A 19,538-nucleotide genomic window follows, 5' to 3' on the forward strand; every position below is an offset into this window, starting at 1 on the left:
AATAGACTGAAGCAACTTGAATGATATTTGCATCTAGTAATAGTAATACACATATTTTTCTATACAGTAACACATAAAATGAGTTAATCAACAAAAGGTATAAGACGTTATTCACATGACCTTATAAATATTAATTTCTACAGGAGAAATACAAGAAAGAATCACAGTAAAGAGACATGACAATATTTCAACATGCATTCAAGTCCATGTTTTAATTTAAAGTTAGTTTAAGGACACCTTTATCCATCTCATTAATTATATTTCTCATTGATTCAACTGAAACCAGTCCTTTTGGATGTTTTGTGGAGGCCAGTTCCCAAAATTCATTAAGCTTTTCATCTGAAATTTCTATACCAGTGCCACGGAAAATCTGAAAAATCTGAAAGAACAAAATAAATTGAAAAATTACAATTTGAAAACAAACAAATGCTTTCACATGTACTGTATATGCGGTTCATAGGTTATTTGAGACCTCATCCACAAAGCAACCTTTATTAAGTGCAAAGCTACGTTACTCTGAAAAAGGCTAGTCTTAAAAATCAGTAACTAAAATTATATGATTAGTATAACCTACTGCATAGTGAATTCCTATTCCAGCAGATATACACATATTAACATTAATAAAGACCCCATAACCCAAGCTTAAATATCTGAATAATGGGAATATTCAATTACATTTTCTCCCAAATGATGACTATATTACTATTATTAGCTTAGCTGTGTATTTTACATTGTTTATTGAAAGGAAATTCTGAAGAATAAATAAATGTGAATAAAAAGATTGTGTACATAGATCCATAATATTCTTCAGAAGCAAAAGTAAATATGGTCTAGAATACAGCCCAGTTGAGGCTTATAAAACCTGTTTTGTATTAAACAATAATAATCACCCCATTAAGAGATGTAACTAGCACTAGCTAACATCAAGGTAACATGGATACATTGTTTAAAAATACCATATAAAACCCTAATCCAATAGCTATCACAATTAATCCAATAAGAGTAAGCAAACATGGGTAAAATGTCATTATTAAAGGGACATGAAATCCAAATTTTTTTCTTTCATGATTCAGATAGAGAATACAATTTTAAACATTTTAATTTACTTCTATAAGGTAATTTGCCTCATTCTTTAGGTATCCTTGTTGAAGAAATATCAATGCACATGGGTGAGCCAATCACACAAGGCATCTATGTGCAGCCACTAATCAGCAGCTCCTGAACCTATGTAGATATGCATTTCAACAAGGATATCAAGAGAATGAAGCACATTAGATAATAGAAGTAAATTGGAAAGTTGTTTAAAATTGCACGCTCTTTCTGAATGATGAAAGAGAAAAGATTTGGGTTTTATGTCTCTTTAAAGGGACAGTCTAGTATAAATTAAACTTTCATTATTCAGTTAGGACTTTTAATTTTAATCAACTTTCCAATTTACTTTTATCATCAAATTTTCTTTTTTCTCTTGGTATTCTTAGTTTAAACTAAACATAGGTAGGCTAATATGCTAATTTCTAAGCCTTTGAGGGCTGCCTCTTATCACATGCTTTTTAAATCTCTTTTCAACACAAATAGACAGAAAGTACATAAATATATAAATATATTTTGTATTAAGGAGCCTCTCTGGCTATTTTATAGTACCTGTTAAACTGTTGTTTATAGAACATACTGTGTGTTAAAACAAGCGAATCAAAACATAAAAAATGCAAGACCAAATGTTTGCTATCTAAACTAGTTTCTGTAGGTAGCTTACCTAAATATGCTGTAAATAATAAATAGTATGACTCTGCTACCCTGTGGGAGCCAGCTGGGATCTGGGTCTAAGGCCTAAACCTGAATATACATGGGCCTCTAGACATTAGCAAGTTAAGAGATAAACATCATTGGTGCAATTGCAGATAAGCATTTAACTAGAGAATGAACATATAAAATCTAACAGCATTAGGTAAATTAGGAAAACTTAGCTATTATAATGTAGACTAGTGTTAAATAAAAGATAGCTTAATGCATTATAAGTCTCAAATCGCACAGTACAGTGCACATACATATAAATGCCTACATTAAAGGTGACAGCAAACTCTTAGGCTGCTTGATCCAGTACATAAAGAGGTAAATATCTAAATCTGTCTCAGACATATACAAAAAGCTAGCTTGAGAACACATATATACATACATCTGTGAGTCCAGGATCAATATACATGTTTTGTTAAGAAATACCTGGTTGTGAGATAGAGTTCTTTATAGGCACTATACTACAGCAATCACAAAATTAGCCCAGTTTAAGCAGTTAGAAACATATTATTATTGAGAGATGCAATCCTGCCTACAAACCAGTGTTTAATTACCTAACTCTGCAAAACTATAGACACCTTATATAACACAGGTCAGGGGGAGTATATGGGAATTAAACTTACTGTCTCGGATATCAGCATTAGTGATGAGACCTTGAATGGGAGAGATTTCACTAGAATCTAGGAAAGCTTAACTATGAAGGCTATACTGCAGAGGGTATGTAGTATATAGTAGGTATAATCGTTAACTGTACTAAAAGTGTCAGCCCATCTGTTGGCCACTCAATTAAGAGATAACTATCTAAATCTGTCTGTCACAAATGGGGATATAACTTGTAAACACATATACTTTTTAAACATTTACCCCACATAAAGCTATAGGCCAATGTGTCCTAGGAGACCAGTATATTAAATATAACACGCAACAATATAATGCCAGAACCCCATTAACTGTCTAGCTTCTGCTAAATGGCATATTCAATGAATTCTCATAGCAATATCTACAACATAAAGTAAACTTGCATCATCAAATAAGTGTATTCACATAATGTAAGCTAAATAAATATAAGCCAGAAACAGCATTGTACTGAGATAGAGAACATTGTGTAACAAAGGGTTCTAAAACATTGATAAAACCACACGATATGTATTAATAAAATGTCTGAGGGAGACATCAGTCCCCAACATGAGTCCAATATGTCCGTTCAGGATCTAAAAACCAATTCAAACTCAGGGGTCATCATTAGGACTTGTAGACAAGTGTCATTGTGTATATATAGACCTGACCTGCACAAACTTTAATAGGTATAATACTGTATTTATCCAATCCCTTTTCGAAAAGGAGTGTAATTGAAGGGCTGCGTAGTGGGGAGGCCTAGTAGAGGATGCAGCAGTTCCAGCGGGCATCTCAGGGCCATGGGAATGATGTAAGTGAACAGACTTAATGTCCGATCTGGCTTTATCTCCCACCTCAAAAAGATAAGTTCCTGTAAGAAAGGACCAGTAGAAACATAAGGACAGGTTGGTAGCTGCATAAGAACCGTGAGTGCAGCGACTTTTGCAAGCGTTTTTGGGCTAGAGCCCTGTCCGGGTCCAACTGGGCAATAACTCTGACCAAGTGTATTTGCCCCCGCTGAGAGAGTACCCTCCTTCAAGAAGAGATACTCCCAACATCTCGCATCAAGCTCCATCGAATCGCGGTATGTGTAGAGAGCTTGCGTGCGATCTGGATATGGGACTTCCATATTGTACTCGCCTGTCAGACATCCAGCTCCTTCCATTTCACTTAGGCTCTCCTGAGCCCCGTCTGAGGCCAGTACTTCCCGGTAGACCTTGGATTCTGTAGTGCTTATCACGGGGATAGAAGAGGAGAATGCCAACCTTATTTCTTTAGTAAGTTCCCCTGCCTGTCGATCTAGCTGATCTTCTAGGGCTCTGAGTAGGATTCTTAGCTCGAGCTGCATGGCTCAACTGTCAGAGGTGCGCTTCTCGCAGCGAGCTAGACCGGGGCACCTTATAATATATCCAGGAGATGCCCGCTGGGACTTTCTATGCTGGGATTCCTATGCCGCTCTTGTCACAAAACGTATTAACGTTACACAGCTCGTGGGTCTATAAAAAGATGGCCGCTGTAGTGTGATTCCTGTGCCAGGCCTCACTGTTAGTTTTTGATGCTAACCTCCTCCTAGACTTCGATATAGATCAAGTCTCATACAGAGTGTTCTGTGTAATCATTAATGCTTCTTTTGGGTAAGTTTGTGGAGCCGAGGGGTCATGGAAATAAGATAAAATAATGCTCTTTTACAGAGCTGCAGAAAGATGCGACCACTCGGCTCCTAGGCTAGCTCCGCCCCCCCGAGTCATGAACATTTTATTTAACCTGAGTATCCCTTTAAATAGACTGGGCTGTCTTTTTCTCTGCCCCCCCCCCCCACTGGGCAGTTAATTTCTGTTGATGACTACAGTTTATATAGCATTTCTATTGTCAGTACTACAGTATTGACATTTTCACTATAGGTAATAGTTTCAATAGGCAAAAGCAGCAACTTAAAATAACAAAATAAAAGGTAAAAGAGGTGTTTATATACAATTTAATACACTCCAGCAAGTAAAATGGATTATTGGAAACACACGAAAGGGGGAAATTATACAATATGATGACCTTTTATTTTTTACTAGAGAAAATAACTTAATTACATAATTAACTCTCCTTTATTTTATATGATTGACTTTCATCATTGTCCATTGAAAAGTATTGAAAGGCAAAGCTATTCATCCTTAGGATAGCTTAATGCATATCTCAGGCATTCTGAAATTTCCTAACTGTGGGCTCAATTTCAATCTAGTTTGAATTTTTTGGCTCCTGATAACGCTTTTTTTTTAGACATCTGAGAGATCAAAATACAAATAATAACACCATTGTACCATTGATGAATGCTCAACACCCACAGATTACTTATAACACACATCAGAGAAACAGTAACAATATCGGCCACCAATCTGCGCATGCTCTGACCTAAAGAACAAGATTGCGCAAAATAAAAAAAAAACTAATACTGAACACATCACCACTATCAATTAAATATTAAACAAGGAAGAAACATATCTACAAATATCAATAGTTGTGACATGCTGAGAGAAAGGAGACTGCCAGGGGATGAGAGAATGCTGTACCATGCAGAATGAGGATGAGTGGACTAATAAGTTCAAGAGAGCACTTGGGCAGCCTGGAGAGCAGTTGCATTTTGGTGTTTATGGTGATCAACAGCCATTATTGGTGCTGTTGTGGGCCAATCAAATTTTTAGATATCAAGCAAAAATTTTAGAATCAAGGCCAGTATTTGTTATTGCCACATCTACTGGAAGTCTATTTAATAAAGTTAAACATCCCTAGTGTGAAGAACTCCTCACTCAAATTATCCCTGAACCTATTTCCGTCTAACTTGCGATTGTGATACCTTTCTTTTGTGTTACTCTTTTTGTTAAAAAAAATAATGAAAAAATGCTCTTTTTATTAAATCATTTAATATACGTGAAGGTTAATATTATATTATATTCCAATCTTTCTTCTCTAAGCTATATATAATAAGGCCCTGCTTTGAAATGTTTTCTACTATTATATGCTTCTGAAGATATGGTCACTTTTTTAAATTAGCACATCTTTTGTAAAAACATGGAAATTCAACGGCAAACACTTTAGTCAATGCTATGCTTTAACTTCTCATTTGTCCACATGAAAGCCAGAGTCATTTTGTTTTAACTGCATACTCATTGGAGTTGCAAGCTAAACTCCACATTTCTCACTTTCCCCTCCAAAAAATAGAAAATATTTTAATTAATTAAAAGTGTCCTAAATAATATCACCCATTAGTTAAAGGGACAGTCAATCCAAAATAAACTTTCCTGATTCAAATAGGGTATGTCATTTTAAACAACTTTCCAAATTACTTTTATCACTAATTTTGCTTTTTTCTCTTGTTATTCTTAGTTGAAAGCTAAACCTAGAAAGCTCATAGGCTAATTTCTTAGACCTTGAAGGCCGCCTCTAATCTAAATGCATTTTGACAGTTTTCACCACTAGAGGGCATTAGTTCATGTGTGTCATATAGATAACATTGAGCTCACACACGTGAAGTTACCTAGGAGTCATAACAAATGGATTAAATGTATGTCTGTCAAAATAACTGAAATAAGGGGGCAGTTTGCAGAGGCTTAGATACAAGGCAATTACAGAGGTAAAATGTGTATTATTATAATCATGTTGGTTATGCAAAACTGGGGAATGGGTAATAAAGGGATTATCTATCATTTTTATACAACAAAAATAATGGTGTTGACTGTCCCTTTAAGTTTCTAAGTCCTGAATGCTCCTCCATTATTAATCTGGATAATTATTTTTTTTCTGGATAAATGACTTCAGAGAAAGGCACGGCTCTTTTTTTTTTTTTTTAACAGAACTGTAGCCACTACAGGGAGTGCAGAATTATTAGGCAAGTTGTATTTTTGAGGATTAATTTTATTATTGAACAACAACCATGTTCTCAATGAACCCAAAAAACTCATTAATATCAAAGCTGAATAGTTTTGGGAGTAGTTTTTAGTTTGTTTTTAGTTATAGCTATTTTAGGGGGATATCTGTGTGTGCAGGTGACTATTACTGTGCATAATTATTAGGCAACTTAACAAAAAACAAATATATACCCATTTCAATTATTTATTTTTACCAGTGAAACCAATATAACATCTCAACATTCACAAATATACATTTCTGACATTCAAAAACAAAACAAAAACAAATCAGTGACCAATATAGCCACCTTTCTTTGCAAGGACACTCAAAAGCCTGCCATCCATGGATTCTGTCAGTGTTTTGATCTGTTCACCATCAACATTGCGTGCAGCAGCAACCACAGCCTCCCAGACACTGTTCAGAGAGGTGTACTGTTTTCCCTCCTTGTAAATCTCACATTTGATGATGGACCACAGGTTCTCAATGGGGTTCAGATCAGGTGAACAAGGAGGCCATGTCATTAGATTTTCTTCTTTTATACCCTTTCTTGCCAGCCACGCTGTGGAGTACTTGGAGGCGTGTGATGGAGCATTGTCCTGCATGAAAATCATGTTTTTCTTGAAGGATGCAGACTTCTTCCTGTACCACTGCTTGAAGAAGGTGTCTTCCAGAAACTGGCAGTAGGACTGGGAGTTGAGCTTGACTCCATCCTCAACCCGAAAAGGCCCCACAAGCTCATCTTTGATGATACCAGCCCAAACCAGTACTCCACCTCCACCTTGCTGGCGTCTGAGTCGGACTGGAGCTCTCTGCCCTTTACCAATCCAGCCACGGGCCCATCCATCTGGCCCATCAAGACTCACTCTCATTTCATCAGTCCATAAAACCTTAGAAAAATCAGTCTTGAGATATTTCTTGGCCCAGTCTTGACGTTTCAGCTTGTGTGTCTTGTTCAGTGGTGGTCGTCTTTCAGCCTTTCTTACCTTGGCCATGTCTCTGAGTATTGCACACCTTGTGCTTTTGGGCACTCCAGTGATGTTGCAGCTCTGAAATATGGCCAAACTGGTGGCAAGTGGCATCTTGGCAGCTGCATGCTTGACTTTTCTCAGTTCATGGGCAGTTATTTTGCGCCTTGGTTTTTCCACACGCTTCTTGCGACCCTGTTGACTATTTTGAATGAAACGCTTGATTGTTCGATGATCACGCTTCAGAAGCTTTGCAATTTTAAGAGTGCTGCATCCCTCTGCAAGATATCTCACTATTTTTGACTTTTCTGAGCCTGTCAAGTCCTTCTTTTGACCCATTTTGCCAAAGGAAAGGAAGTTGCCTAATAAGTATGCACACCTAATATAGGGTGTTGATGTCATTAGACCACACCCCTTCTCATTACAGAGATGCACATCATCTAATATGCTTAATTGGTAGTAGGCTTTCGAGCCTATACAGCTTGGAGTAAGACAACATGCATAAAGAGGATGATGTGGTCAAAATACTCATTTGCCTAATAATTCTGCACTCCCTGTATAACGCTTTTAAAATGACTGGCAAGTACATGCAATTCTGCTGTATCTCCTCCAGTCTAGGTAGGATTAACATGGTTAGTCTGCTATCTGACTTATTAGAGCCTAACAAGCAGAATTGTTTATAGTGATGAGTTTACACTGTGAAATCTCACTGGCCACTTTCTCAGTCTGAGCCCTTTGAAGCTGATGTAGTGTTTAACCCCTTAAGGACCAGCGACGTACCCTGTATGTCGCTGGCCTTTTTTTGGGACTTGATTGTTTTATAGCGTGGTCTTGCCACCAGCGTTGAGACTGCTCTATTCCACAAAGCCTGCTGGAGGGAGGGCATTAATAGTGTGTTCTTGCTAGACTTGTGCTATTATGTCCTGAAAAAACCCTTAACAACCAATGACATACAGGGTACATTGTGGTCATTAAGGGGTTAAATACTGTGTGGGGGCTAGCTCACAATGCATCAGCTACTCTTATTGCATTATTACATCATCAGATACATACAGGGTTACAAGACAGGTCAGGCCTCCATTTAAAAGTGACTTTAAAAGGGTGATAACAAGATGTCCCACTTCCTTATTCTCTTTGTTCAAGACCTCTCAGATTCCATAAATAAGAGCTTTGTTGTTGATAATTATATTAAAAGAAAACAAGTTTATCTCAGACAAAAGGCTTTTCAAGTATGCTCAGAATAAAAAAGCTATTTCATCTTTCTCACCAAATCAGATACCCATGGTAAAGGTAATATTTGAGGTCTGTTAAACAATGATATTTGAACCTGCCATTATTTCAGTGATTGTGGAAAGAAATCTCTACAATAACTCTCTCATTAAACAATCTGTATCTTTTATGTTGGCTGTAAAAATATGGGGCTTATTATTATTGCAACATTTTAAGCAAATTCAATTTGACAATATAACAAGTGATGCTTACATTAACCATCGGGGAGTTTACAGCATATTTTGCTTTTGTCATTAGGTGGAGTGTATTTATCAGTTTGCAAACAGCAAATGTACCTTTTTCATGTTTGAAACCACCACCTACACTAAATAAGAATACATATGTATGTAAATGGAGATAACATGAGCAGGTCTGCTTTACCTGCAGGCTCAGACCATGAAGATAGGAATATCCATGAGAACCATTAGGTAACTAATTCAATGGGCATAACTAGCCATTTCAAACACTAAAATAAACATGAAGGAACAGTTTTCCACACATTTAATATTCCACATTAGGTATAACAAATCATTTGGAACACATAAAGGGTGAAAAGAAATTACAGTACAGTGCCTATTTCACTCTAAGGATAATCTCAGCTATTCACATATTAAGAGTGTTGGAATCCCTAATCAAAAAAATGATTCTCATTCCCTCAAGTAAAGAGTACTTTCGCAGATTTAGAAGAGAAATCATTGTTTTCTTTACCAATATATTTATATATACATACATACATATATATATATATATATATACACACACACACACACACACATATATATATATATATACACCATAACTACTGCATAGCCACCATAAGTAATGCAGACTCTACGAACCACCGCTGCTGGGCTGGTATCTCGCCGTCTGCTCTGCGCCCTGGACCTACGACCAGGCTCCAGTAGGTAAACCTCTTCCTTCTGTAGAGCGAAGCAGGATCAGGAACAAGAGCTCTTACAAGAGCTCAGTAGCTAAGGGAGTATGAAGAGCATAGCAATCCCTGTAGTGATTATAGCTGTCCCCTACAAACATGAGTCAAGGCTGCAAGTTAGAGGGTCAGAAGAGGTCTGAGCTGCTGGAACACCCAGCCTGGTTTTTATTGAGGTTACATGCAAAAAGGGCACTCTCAGGGGGAGGCATAAAATCCCCAATCACACATTTGGTACATTTAGATAGAGAGACAACGCCCTTTGACAGGCCACAATAGAATTACATTACTTCAGCAGATAACAAGTTACACACAAGAAAACAATGCAGTCCATCTTATCAACTAGCAGTCTGACTCTGGAGGTGATTAGACAATGGGAATGTTTATCACTAAACTTAATTAGAGCTGATGCCAGCAAACTTGTATTTAGAAAATAGCTTCTTGAAGCTGAACAAAGTTAACTCTTTCAGTTCTGACCGAAGGGTCTGTCACATAGCACTTAATGGTACACAATGAAAACTAATGCTTTTGTAACAGTTCTCCCTTTCTGTGGAACACTCTGGCATTGTTCACCAAAGTCACAATATGTCCCCAGACGGTTCTTAAAGGGCCATACACACCCAATAAAAGTTAATACGTTTTCAGGGGCACAATCTTCCAGGGGCCATAGTCATGAGGAAGGAGGCTGGCAAATAGGCTTCTCCACAATCCCGGGAAGCAGGGCAATTTTCCATTTAAAGGGCCAGTTACAAATAGCAGTTTGTAACATATCTCCCCTTTTGGAGGGAGACTAACCAGGCACCTGACCTTCTGTCGGTCAGTGCCTAAGTTAGTCTCGCAACCCACCCACAAATAAACATTAGCAGCAATGTAGCCCCCGCACAATAAGTAGTACTGGCCTGTAGGTTCCAGGTTGTAGGATGAAAGTGTAGCATCTTCGGCCTTCCTGGCGCAGCTGGGCAAATAGCTGGTGGTACTTGGGGGGCAGAGGCCAGTGGCACTCTGCCCTGGTGCCAGCGCTTCTGCTGGGGTGAGGGGTTTGCAGGCCAGTCCTGTAACAAGGGGGTCTGTAGGGCAGAGGCCAGCAGCGCTCTGTCCTGATGCCAGCTCTTCTGCTGGGGGAATTGGGGCATAGTCCTGCCCGGTGGCAAAGGGAATGTGGGGGTCAGTGGGGGTTAACATCTCCACTGTTAACCCTGGGCCCAAGTTAGGAGTTAGCTGGGGAGGGGGAGATTGGCTTACCTCCTCCTCCTGATACTCCGGCGGCCGTTGGGAAGGGAGGTCGATGCTCTCCGCTCCATGTGGAACATGCTGCGGCTGGGGAGAGAGACCAGTTGTCTCCTCTCCCTGGAAGGCACACTCCGGCTGGGGAGGGAGGTCGATGCTCTCCCCTCCCTGTAGCTGGGTCTGTCACTGGGGATTTGGGCCGCCTGCCCAGCATCCCTGTAGGGCCGTTAGAGAGACTGCGGTCCCATCTCCACCTGCCTGCTGGGGGTCCTCCCAGGACCAGTCTATGAGGCCTGCTGCCTCGGGTATCTCTGGTTGGGGAAGGAGACCGGTTGTCTCTTCCCTCTGCACGGTATACTGCCACTGGGGAGGGAGGTCGCTGCTCTCCTCTCCCTGTAGCTCAGGCTGCCGCTGGGGAGGGAGGTCATTGCTCTCCGCTCCCTGTAACTCACTTTCTCACTGGAGACCAGGTGTCCATACCCCCAAACTCCACAGTTGGCGCTCAAAGGCTCGTGCCGCTTCGTTCTCAGTATCCAATTCCCGGATGATTCGACTGACTACCTCCTGCGCGGGGTCTGGACCATATCGGACTAGCCGACTCTTTACCTCTGGAACGAAATCAGCGCCCTCATAGCGACGGATCAGGTTGAGGTGCTCTTCACAGGGTTCTGACCAGTGTCTTGTCAGCTCCATGCTGCTGTAGGTAGGGATGCTGCGCAGTGGCTAGCGTTGCCCTCAATAACTCTCATACGATACCAGTGCTGTTGGGGTGCTGCTCCTTGCGCTAGGACGCCATCCCACCGCTGCCGCCAAATGTTACGGTTGCCTCCAGGCTGGCTGGAAGTTGGACCGTAGAAAAGGATGCTCCTAGCGCTCACCAAAGGAACATCAGCACCATAGACACCATAACTACTGCGTAGCCACCATAAGTAATGCAGACTCTACGAACCACCGGTGCTGGGCTGGTATCTCGCCGTCTGCTCTGCGCCCTGGACCTGCGACCAGGCTCCAGTAGGTGAACCTCTTCCTTCTCTAGAGCAAAGCAGGATCAGGAACAAGAGCTCTTACAAGAGCTCAGTAACTAAGGGAGTATGAAGAGCATAGCAATCCCTGTAGTGATTATAGCTGTCCCCTACAAACATGAGTCAAGGCTGCAAGTTAGAGGGTCAGAAGAGGTCTGAGCTGCTGGAACACCCAGCCTGGTTTTTATTGAGGTTACATGCAAAAAGGACACTCTCAGGGGGAGGCATAAAATCCCCAATCACACATTTGGTACATTTAGATAGAGAGACAACGCCCTTTGACAAGCCACAATAGAATTACATTACTTCAGCAGATAACAAGTTACACACAAGAAAACAATGCAGTCCATCTTATCAACTAGCAGTCTGACTCTGGAGGTGATTAGACAATGGGAATGTTTATCACTAAACTTAATTAGAGCTGATGCCAGCAAACTTGTATTTAGAAAATAGCTTCTTGAAGCTGAACAAAGTTAACTATTTCAGTTCTGACCGAAGGGTCTGTCACATAGCACTTAATGGTACACAATGAAAACTAATGCTTTTGTAACAGTGCTCCCTTTCTGTGGAACACTCTGGAATTGTTCACCAAAGTCACAATATGTCCCCAGACGGTTCTTAAAGGGCCATACACACCCAATAAAAGTTAATACGTTTTCAGGGGCACAATCTTCCAGGGGCCATAGTCATGAGGAAGGAGGCTGGCAAATAGGCTTCTCCACAATCCAGGGAAGCAGGGCAATTTTCCATTTAAAGGGCCAGTTACAAATAGCAGTTTGTAACAATATATATAAAAAAAAAGTAGAAGCAGCATGTGAAAAGGATCCGGTGTGTATCCCAATAGCTTCACAGCAGCATAAAAAGCCAGCACCAAAGAGTAAATCAATCATTTTACTCTCTGGTGCTGGCTTTCTATGCTGCTGTGAAGCTATTGGGATACACACCGGATCCTTTTCACATGCTGCTTCTACTTTGGATGGATTTACATGGCCGTGCACAGTGATGATGGTGATGCTGGTGAGTGCTGATCTTACTGTATACTTATATATATATATATACACACACACACACACACGCACGCATACAGTCGTGTAAACAAGAAAGTACACCCTCTTTGAAGTCTATGGTTTTACATCAGGACATAGTAACAATCATCTGGTCCTTAGCAGGTCTTAAAATTAGGTAAATACAACCTCAGATAAACAACAAAACATGACATGTCATGATTTATTTAACAAAAATAAAGCCAAAATGGAGAAGCCATGTGTGAAAAACTAACAAAACAGGAATAGGAGTTCAACACATCCAGCAGAGCCTTGCAGGTTGCCAGAGAGGAGATCTGTTCCTTACAGTCAATACAGTTGAAGAAAATAGCAACAGCACCAGCAATGGTTAATCTTCAAACATTATTTTAGGACAAGAGAACAGAACACAACATTTTGGGAACTCAGCCCTTAATCATGTGAACATCCAACTAGTGTAAAACACACCCCTTTATACCATACAGGTAGACATACTCACAGGTGCATAATCACCTTATTATGACATCACTATATGCTGGACAAACATTGATACTACATCAACCTAGCAATATACAATTATTTTCGTTTAAAATCTATAATAAACAAATAAGTACAGCTTAATACATATCATATATATACAAAATCCCTCTGAGAGATTGGTAATGGCACAATTTATTTTCTTTTTAGTATTAAGAAAAATACCTCATCAAACCTTTTATAAGAATTCAAGGGAATCTAATCAAGCACATAGGGAAGTCTTAACTTGTATTAGAGAACAAGGGACCAATCTATTTCTCTATTTAGGCCTTTGGGATGTAAAGTGTCTAACTTGAAAATTCAGAAGGCCTCACACCTCTTAAGTAACAGCTCTCAATCCCCTCCTCCTCCCTCCTGTGTCTCTTCACTCGCTCTATAACTTGAAACCTGAGTTGTGATATCTGGTGACCCGCTTTCACAAAGTGGTTAGAAACAGGGGCATCCTCATCCCCCTTTCTGATATTGGACTTATGCTGACTCCTGCGCTCTCTCACTTTCCTAGTAAATTCTCCAACATACAGTATACCAAACCACATGGGCATTTAATTCGGTAAATAATAAAATCAGAAATACAAGTATAGTGGTCCTTGAAATCAAACATGGTACCCGTATGTGGATGGACAAATTGTTGTCCTTTAATCATATTACCACAACTAAAACACCCAAGGCAGGGATAGCAACCTTTGTTTTTACTAATAATGTACCCCAGTCTACTGGGTTTTCCACTACCAATATCACTCTTAATAAGTGAGTCCTTCAAAGATGGTGCCCTTCTATATGCCGGCATTTGTATATTTTTAAAATTTGATACAGATTGGTTACATTCCCTCAAAATGTGCCAGTGTTTTTTTAATAATATTCATGATATGTCTACTCTGTTTGAATCAGAATGATAAGAATAGGGACCGTATTGAGTTTGTAAGCCAGTTTAACAAAGTATTAGGTATTTTCAACAATTCCTCCCTATTTAGGGTTTGTACCTTCTTCATATTCTCCTCAATTATTTTTCCAAAAATAATCCCCCCATCTCCCTTAGTCTCACCTCCACAAGGGCTGGATCTGAAACTATCGTCTTGACCCTCAAAAACTGACTGTATGGAAGTGAGTTCAATAAGGAGGAAGGATGTGAACTGTCATATCTCAACAAATTGTTTTGCAATCAATAGCTTTTTGTAAATGTCAGCACGTAACATTATCTTTTTTATAGACAGTTGTATCAAAAAAATAAATTAGTGACTCACTGAAACAAATGTTGAACTTAATGAACCTAGTAGATCCATTCAATTCAAGCAGGGTTCCAATGTCACCCCCCACATGCCAAAAATAAAATCAATATAGGACCACCATAATCGAATGAACAGAGGGTTCTCATACACAAATTTTTATTCAAAATTGTTTATGTATATATTGGCGTAATTGGGGACGACATTGGAACCCATTGCCATCCCCTGAGTTTGCATGAAAATCTGATCTTGGAATAAAAAAAATTACACTTCAGAATGACAGTTAGTAACTCCATTAAAAATGTACATTGCAAATCAGAAAATTTCCCACTAGAGGCTATAGTTTGACCAACAGCTCCCACACCACTGTCATGACAGATGGACATATAAAGACTTTACTTTTAAAAGAGAAAGGTGATACTACTTTCACCTATAGTTATGTGGAGGACGCTAGAATTACGACCCTGACTAAGGTGTCTAAAGACTTTTTGAGAGTTCTGCCTACTGAGATATCATCTAAACAGTTTGAAAAGCTGTCAAAGAAACACTTGTCTTATTGCACCATAGGGTAAAGAGGATTGAGAATGAATGCTCTCCCCACTCTCATGTTGGAGAATAAAGAGTACTGCGAGAAAGTTGAAAAGATCCTAAATAAGTGCATGCTAGATCTCATTACCCTAACACTTATCCCACTAATCGTTCAAAGGTCCTTACCACAATATCTTACCTTAGAGGAGAACCCCGCATATGGGCAAACACCTATTTTAAGACAAATGATTCAATCCTAGATTCACTGGAAGAATTCTTTAAAGCCCCTATCTCAGTTATATGAAGATCCATATAAGCAATTAACTGCAGAAACAGTTATGAGGTCCCTTAAGCAAAACAGGCGAGTAGTTGAGGAATATATAACTGATTTTAAAAAATGGGCTAAAGATAGTCAATGGAACGACTTGTCCCTTAGAAACCAATTTTGTCTGGGCCTCTCAGACGCTCTGAAAGATGAACTTGCACGTTCTGACCTGCCAGCTACCCTAGAACAGTTGATAAAAATTAGCATAACCCTAGATAGATGTATTAGGGAGAGGCAACAAGAAAAAATAACATATGACAGTCAATTTAAAAAATACCCTAGCTATTCAACCGCTCCATCTGTACCAAAAACAAACACAGAAACCATGGAGATACGCGTCTTGAAAGGACCTCTCACGCCTAAAGAGAAATTGAGGAGGCGATCTAACAACCTATGTATGTACTGTGCCTCAGAAGACCATGGTGTTAAGGACTGTCCACTTCTCAATTCGTCAAAAAAGGGGTAAGACCCAACATATTCATAACTGTTTAAATACTCACGTACCTTTGATATCTCACTGCTCCTTATCAATTCTCTTACAGTGGGAACAGCTTCGAGTCAACACCAGAGCAATAATTTATTCCGGGGCTACAGCAAATTATGTAGATAAAACTTTCACAACTGTAAATAAAATACCACTGGTAAAAAAAGCAAACACCTATTTTTGTGCGTCTTATTGACGGTAACATTATTTCTTCAGGTCCTATAACTATACCCCTACTTGTAACTACTCCAACACATCATAGTGAATTTATCACATTCAATGTCATTACCTCACTTATTTTCCCTTTAATTCTTGGTTTAAAATGGCTTACTTTACACAACCCTCATATTGGTTGGTCAACCTTCACTATAGAATTGAACTCCGAATTTTGCCTACAAACCTGTTACCCATCAATTCCTCTATTGCTAACCACAGAATTTCACATACCGCAGGAGTATTTGGAATTATCTGATGTCTTTGATAAAAGGGAGTCAGAGAACCTACCCCCACATAAGAAATAAAATTGCCCTATAAAACTTCTACGCTGATATTACTTGCTGACACATTTCCCACTTTCAAAACCAGAGCTATATCACCTCAAAAGTTATATTGATGAAAATTTAAGGAAGGGATTTATTAGGCCCTTAACCTGTCCAGCAGGAGCGGGGATATTCTTTGTAATAAATAAAGATAACTCACATAGACCAATAGTGGATTACAGAGAATTAAACAAAAGAACTATAAAAAAAATGGTATCCGCTCCCCCTCATACCTGAGATTATTGAAAGGATGGAGGGAGCCAAATATTTCACTAAATTAGACCTCAGGGGAGCTTACAATTTAATCAGGATCAGGGGACAAATGGCGGACAGCATTAAGTACACTGTCATGCCATTCGGCCTCTGCAATGCCTCTTTAGAGACATATTTGATATATTCCTCGTCATATATCTCGATGATATATATATTTTTTTTTAAACGCTTTTTATTGAAGTTGTGGGGAAAAAAAACCAAGGCAAAATACAATGTTTGTCCAAACACAGTAAATACATCAAGGCAGAATATATAGTGATGTTACATAAAGATTGTTAAAAAAAAAAACAAAGATTACGACTTCACATAGTATTTCTAAGATCTCATGAAGGGACATATATAGGTAGCTATGGAAAGTGTTTAATGAGGAGGAAATAGGGGCTATAGCCAGTGGATATAAAGCTGTGTTGCAAATTCTATTTTTGCATGAAGGTAATGAGATCTGTAATATGGGATGAAGATGTAGAAGAGGAATCACAAATGCCTTAATAAATTGGATAAAAAGTGTTTGGACTAAGTAACATGGAACTTCATTTTATGTTATTATGTGGCGAATGTTCCCCACATCAGCTAGGAAGGAAATCCTTAATCTAATTAATCCAAAAATATCATGATGTGGAGACTTGGATTTTGTCATGACCAGTATCAGGCCATAGTGATTTGGGGGGGGGGGGTTAAGTGCAGCGGGCCAAAACCACTCAAGATAGAATGGGAGGGGGGGCAGAGCTTCTGGAGCAAAGTCTAAATGTTGAGACTCTATGCCCTTCTAGATAATGTAAGGATAGGAGAGATTAAAATAAGTGGCAGTACAATATATAGTCAGCTGGCCAGATCTAATGCAGACTGAAAATGAGTTATAGTGTCGGAATTTAAAATGTTGTTAGTGCACTATGGTAGATATCATCAGACATTCAGAATGACATAGTAGAGGTATTTTGTATGAGACTATGTAACTTCTGGGGCGATATGAAGGAGTGATCTGACTGACTGGTATATATGCTTAAGCCGTGTAGGTAGAGATGACAGTATGCATAGATATTGAAGACAGCACCTATATTAACTACTGCTATTCTATTAGTAGGTTGTAGTAATGGATACATCATAGTGTTCTGACATAGTAGCATAGTTCCCTATGAGGATAATTAATTAGAATGAAGGAATGGACGGTAAGGGCAGTGGGTAAGGATGAAGAGATAATTAGGTAACATACATTCTAGACTTAACACTAAATGGCCATAACCTGTATGAGTCACCGTGGAGGGCAGAGATAATAAAAGGGACAGGCTACTTTCTAAGATAAGGGAAGCAACTACTCTATATTACCTGCACTGCTAAGCAAAACAAACGTCAGGGTGCAACCTCGGCCGTTGGCAACACCCCCGTGGTGATTAATTGCAGCCATAAAAATAGGCTTCCCTGACTTAGTAAACCAAAAGACAGCGAGAAGGGGTATTTATGGATTCTGCGCTATAGGGACAAAATCTGGCAGATTTGGCCTCCCATTCTATACTGGAGAGCTGAAAAAGCATATCCCTATACTGTAGTAATTAATGTTTATAGAATTCCATAGAGATCACACATTATTATTCCAGTGTGTGGTTAGTTTAAACAAGAATAGGGAGAAACATTAAATGCCCTTAGTATCGCATTATAATATGTACGGTAACAGAGCCGGCTTAACAGCAAAGTCCTATTATGAAATATTAGATTACAGAAATGTCTGGAGCTGTCTCCGAGCGTTAAATTGTAGCTGACATAAAGCAGCATAGCACTGTTGTGTTTGTTGAAAATGTTTTGTGTGGAATGTCTGTTAAAAGTGGGAGGCATATCTACTGCTAAAAGTGTATAGAATCTAATAGGCTATGAGTGTAAGAATCAGTAGTAAACATTAGCTTGCTCAAGAAAAGAACGTGAAAAAAACATAACCAGTAACAGACTCCAATGATAGTAGCCTAACGAACGGAACATAAGAAAACAATAGGTATCCAGTAGGTGCATAACCAACCTAGGATGGGCAGCATTCAAAGATCTAAATTAAATATTTTGTAAAGACAAACACTATGCATTTGACTTGTGTACCATTGTTATAAAGTATAGCGTGGGGAGGGGGCATCACAATATCTGTCTAGTAGAAATACTTTGCTATAGCATACCAAAGGTGCACTATATGTTCTCCACAGTCATGACCCTATGTATTAAGACTATACAGAACTATGCATTACTTAAAAGTTATATAATATTAGGGCTATGAGATTAAAACATATCAAAAGAGCAGATAATAATCTCAATGAGCCTTTACATTGGGATTATAAAACAAGTCCCATACGCCTAGATTTAGAGTTTTGCAGCCAAAGGGGTGCGTTAGCTACGCTGGCTTTTTTCTGGCCGCACCTTTTAAATACCGCTGGTATTTAGAGTTCACACAATGGCTGCGTTAGGCTCCAAAAAAGGAGCGTATAGCATATTTACCGCAACTTCAACTCTCGATACCAGCGGTGCTTACGGACGCGGCCAGCTTCAAAAACGTGCTCGTGCACGATTCCCCCATAGAAAACAATGGGCTGTTTGAGCTGAAAAAAAAACTAACACCTGCAAAAAAGCAGCGTTCAGCTCCTAACGCAGCCCCATTGTTTGCTATGGGGAAACACTTCCTACGTCTGCACCTAACACTCTAACATGTACCCCGAGTCTAAACACCCCTAACCTTACACTTATTAACCCCTAATCTGCCGCCCCCGCTATCACTGACCCCTGCATATTATTTTTAACACCTAATCTGCCGCTCCGTACACCCCCGCCACCTACATTATCCCTATGTACCCCTAATCTGCTGCCCCCTATATTATATTTATTAACCCCTAATCTGCCGCCCCCAACGTCGCCTCCACCTAACTAC

At 39.3% G+C, this 19,538-nt stretch overlaps 1 protein-coding gene across 1 annotated transcript in view; it reads right to left on the bottom strand.

Moving 5' to 3' along the window:
• Positions 1-211: 211 nt before the first annotated feature.
• Positions 212-19,538, bottom strand: part of EFHB (EF-hand domain family member B) — a 159,395-nt gene continuing 140,068 nt past the window's right edge. Inside the window, exon 13 of the mRNA XM_053715736.1 lies at positions 212-379. Within this exon, the coding sequence (XP_053571711.1) occupies positions 212-379 (168 nt within the window). The remainder of the gene's footprint in view (positions 380-19,538) is intronic.

This window comes from Bombina bombina, chromosome 5, assembly GCF_027579735.1.
Source record: "Bombina bombina isolate aBomBom1 chromosome 5, aBomBom1.pri, whole genome shotgun sequence".
NCBI lineage: Eukaryota > Metazoa > Chordata > Amphibia > Anura > Bombinatoridae > Bombina > Bombina bombina.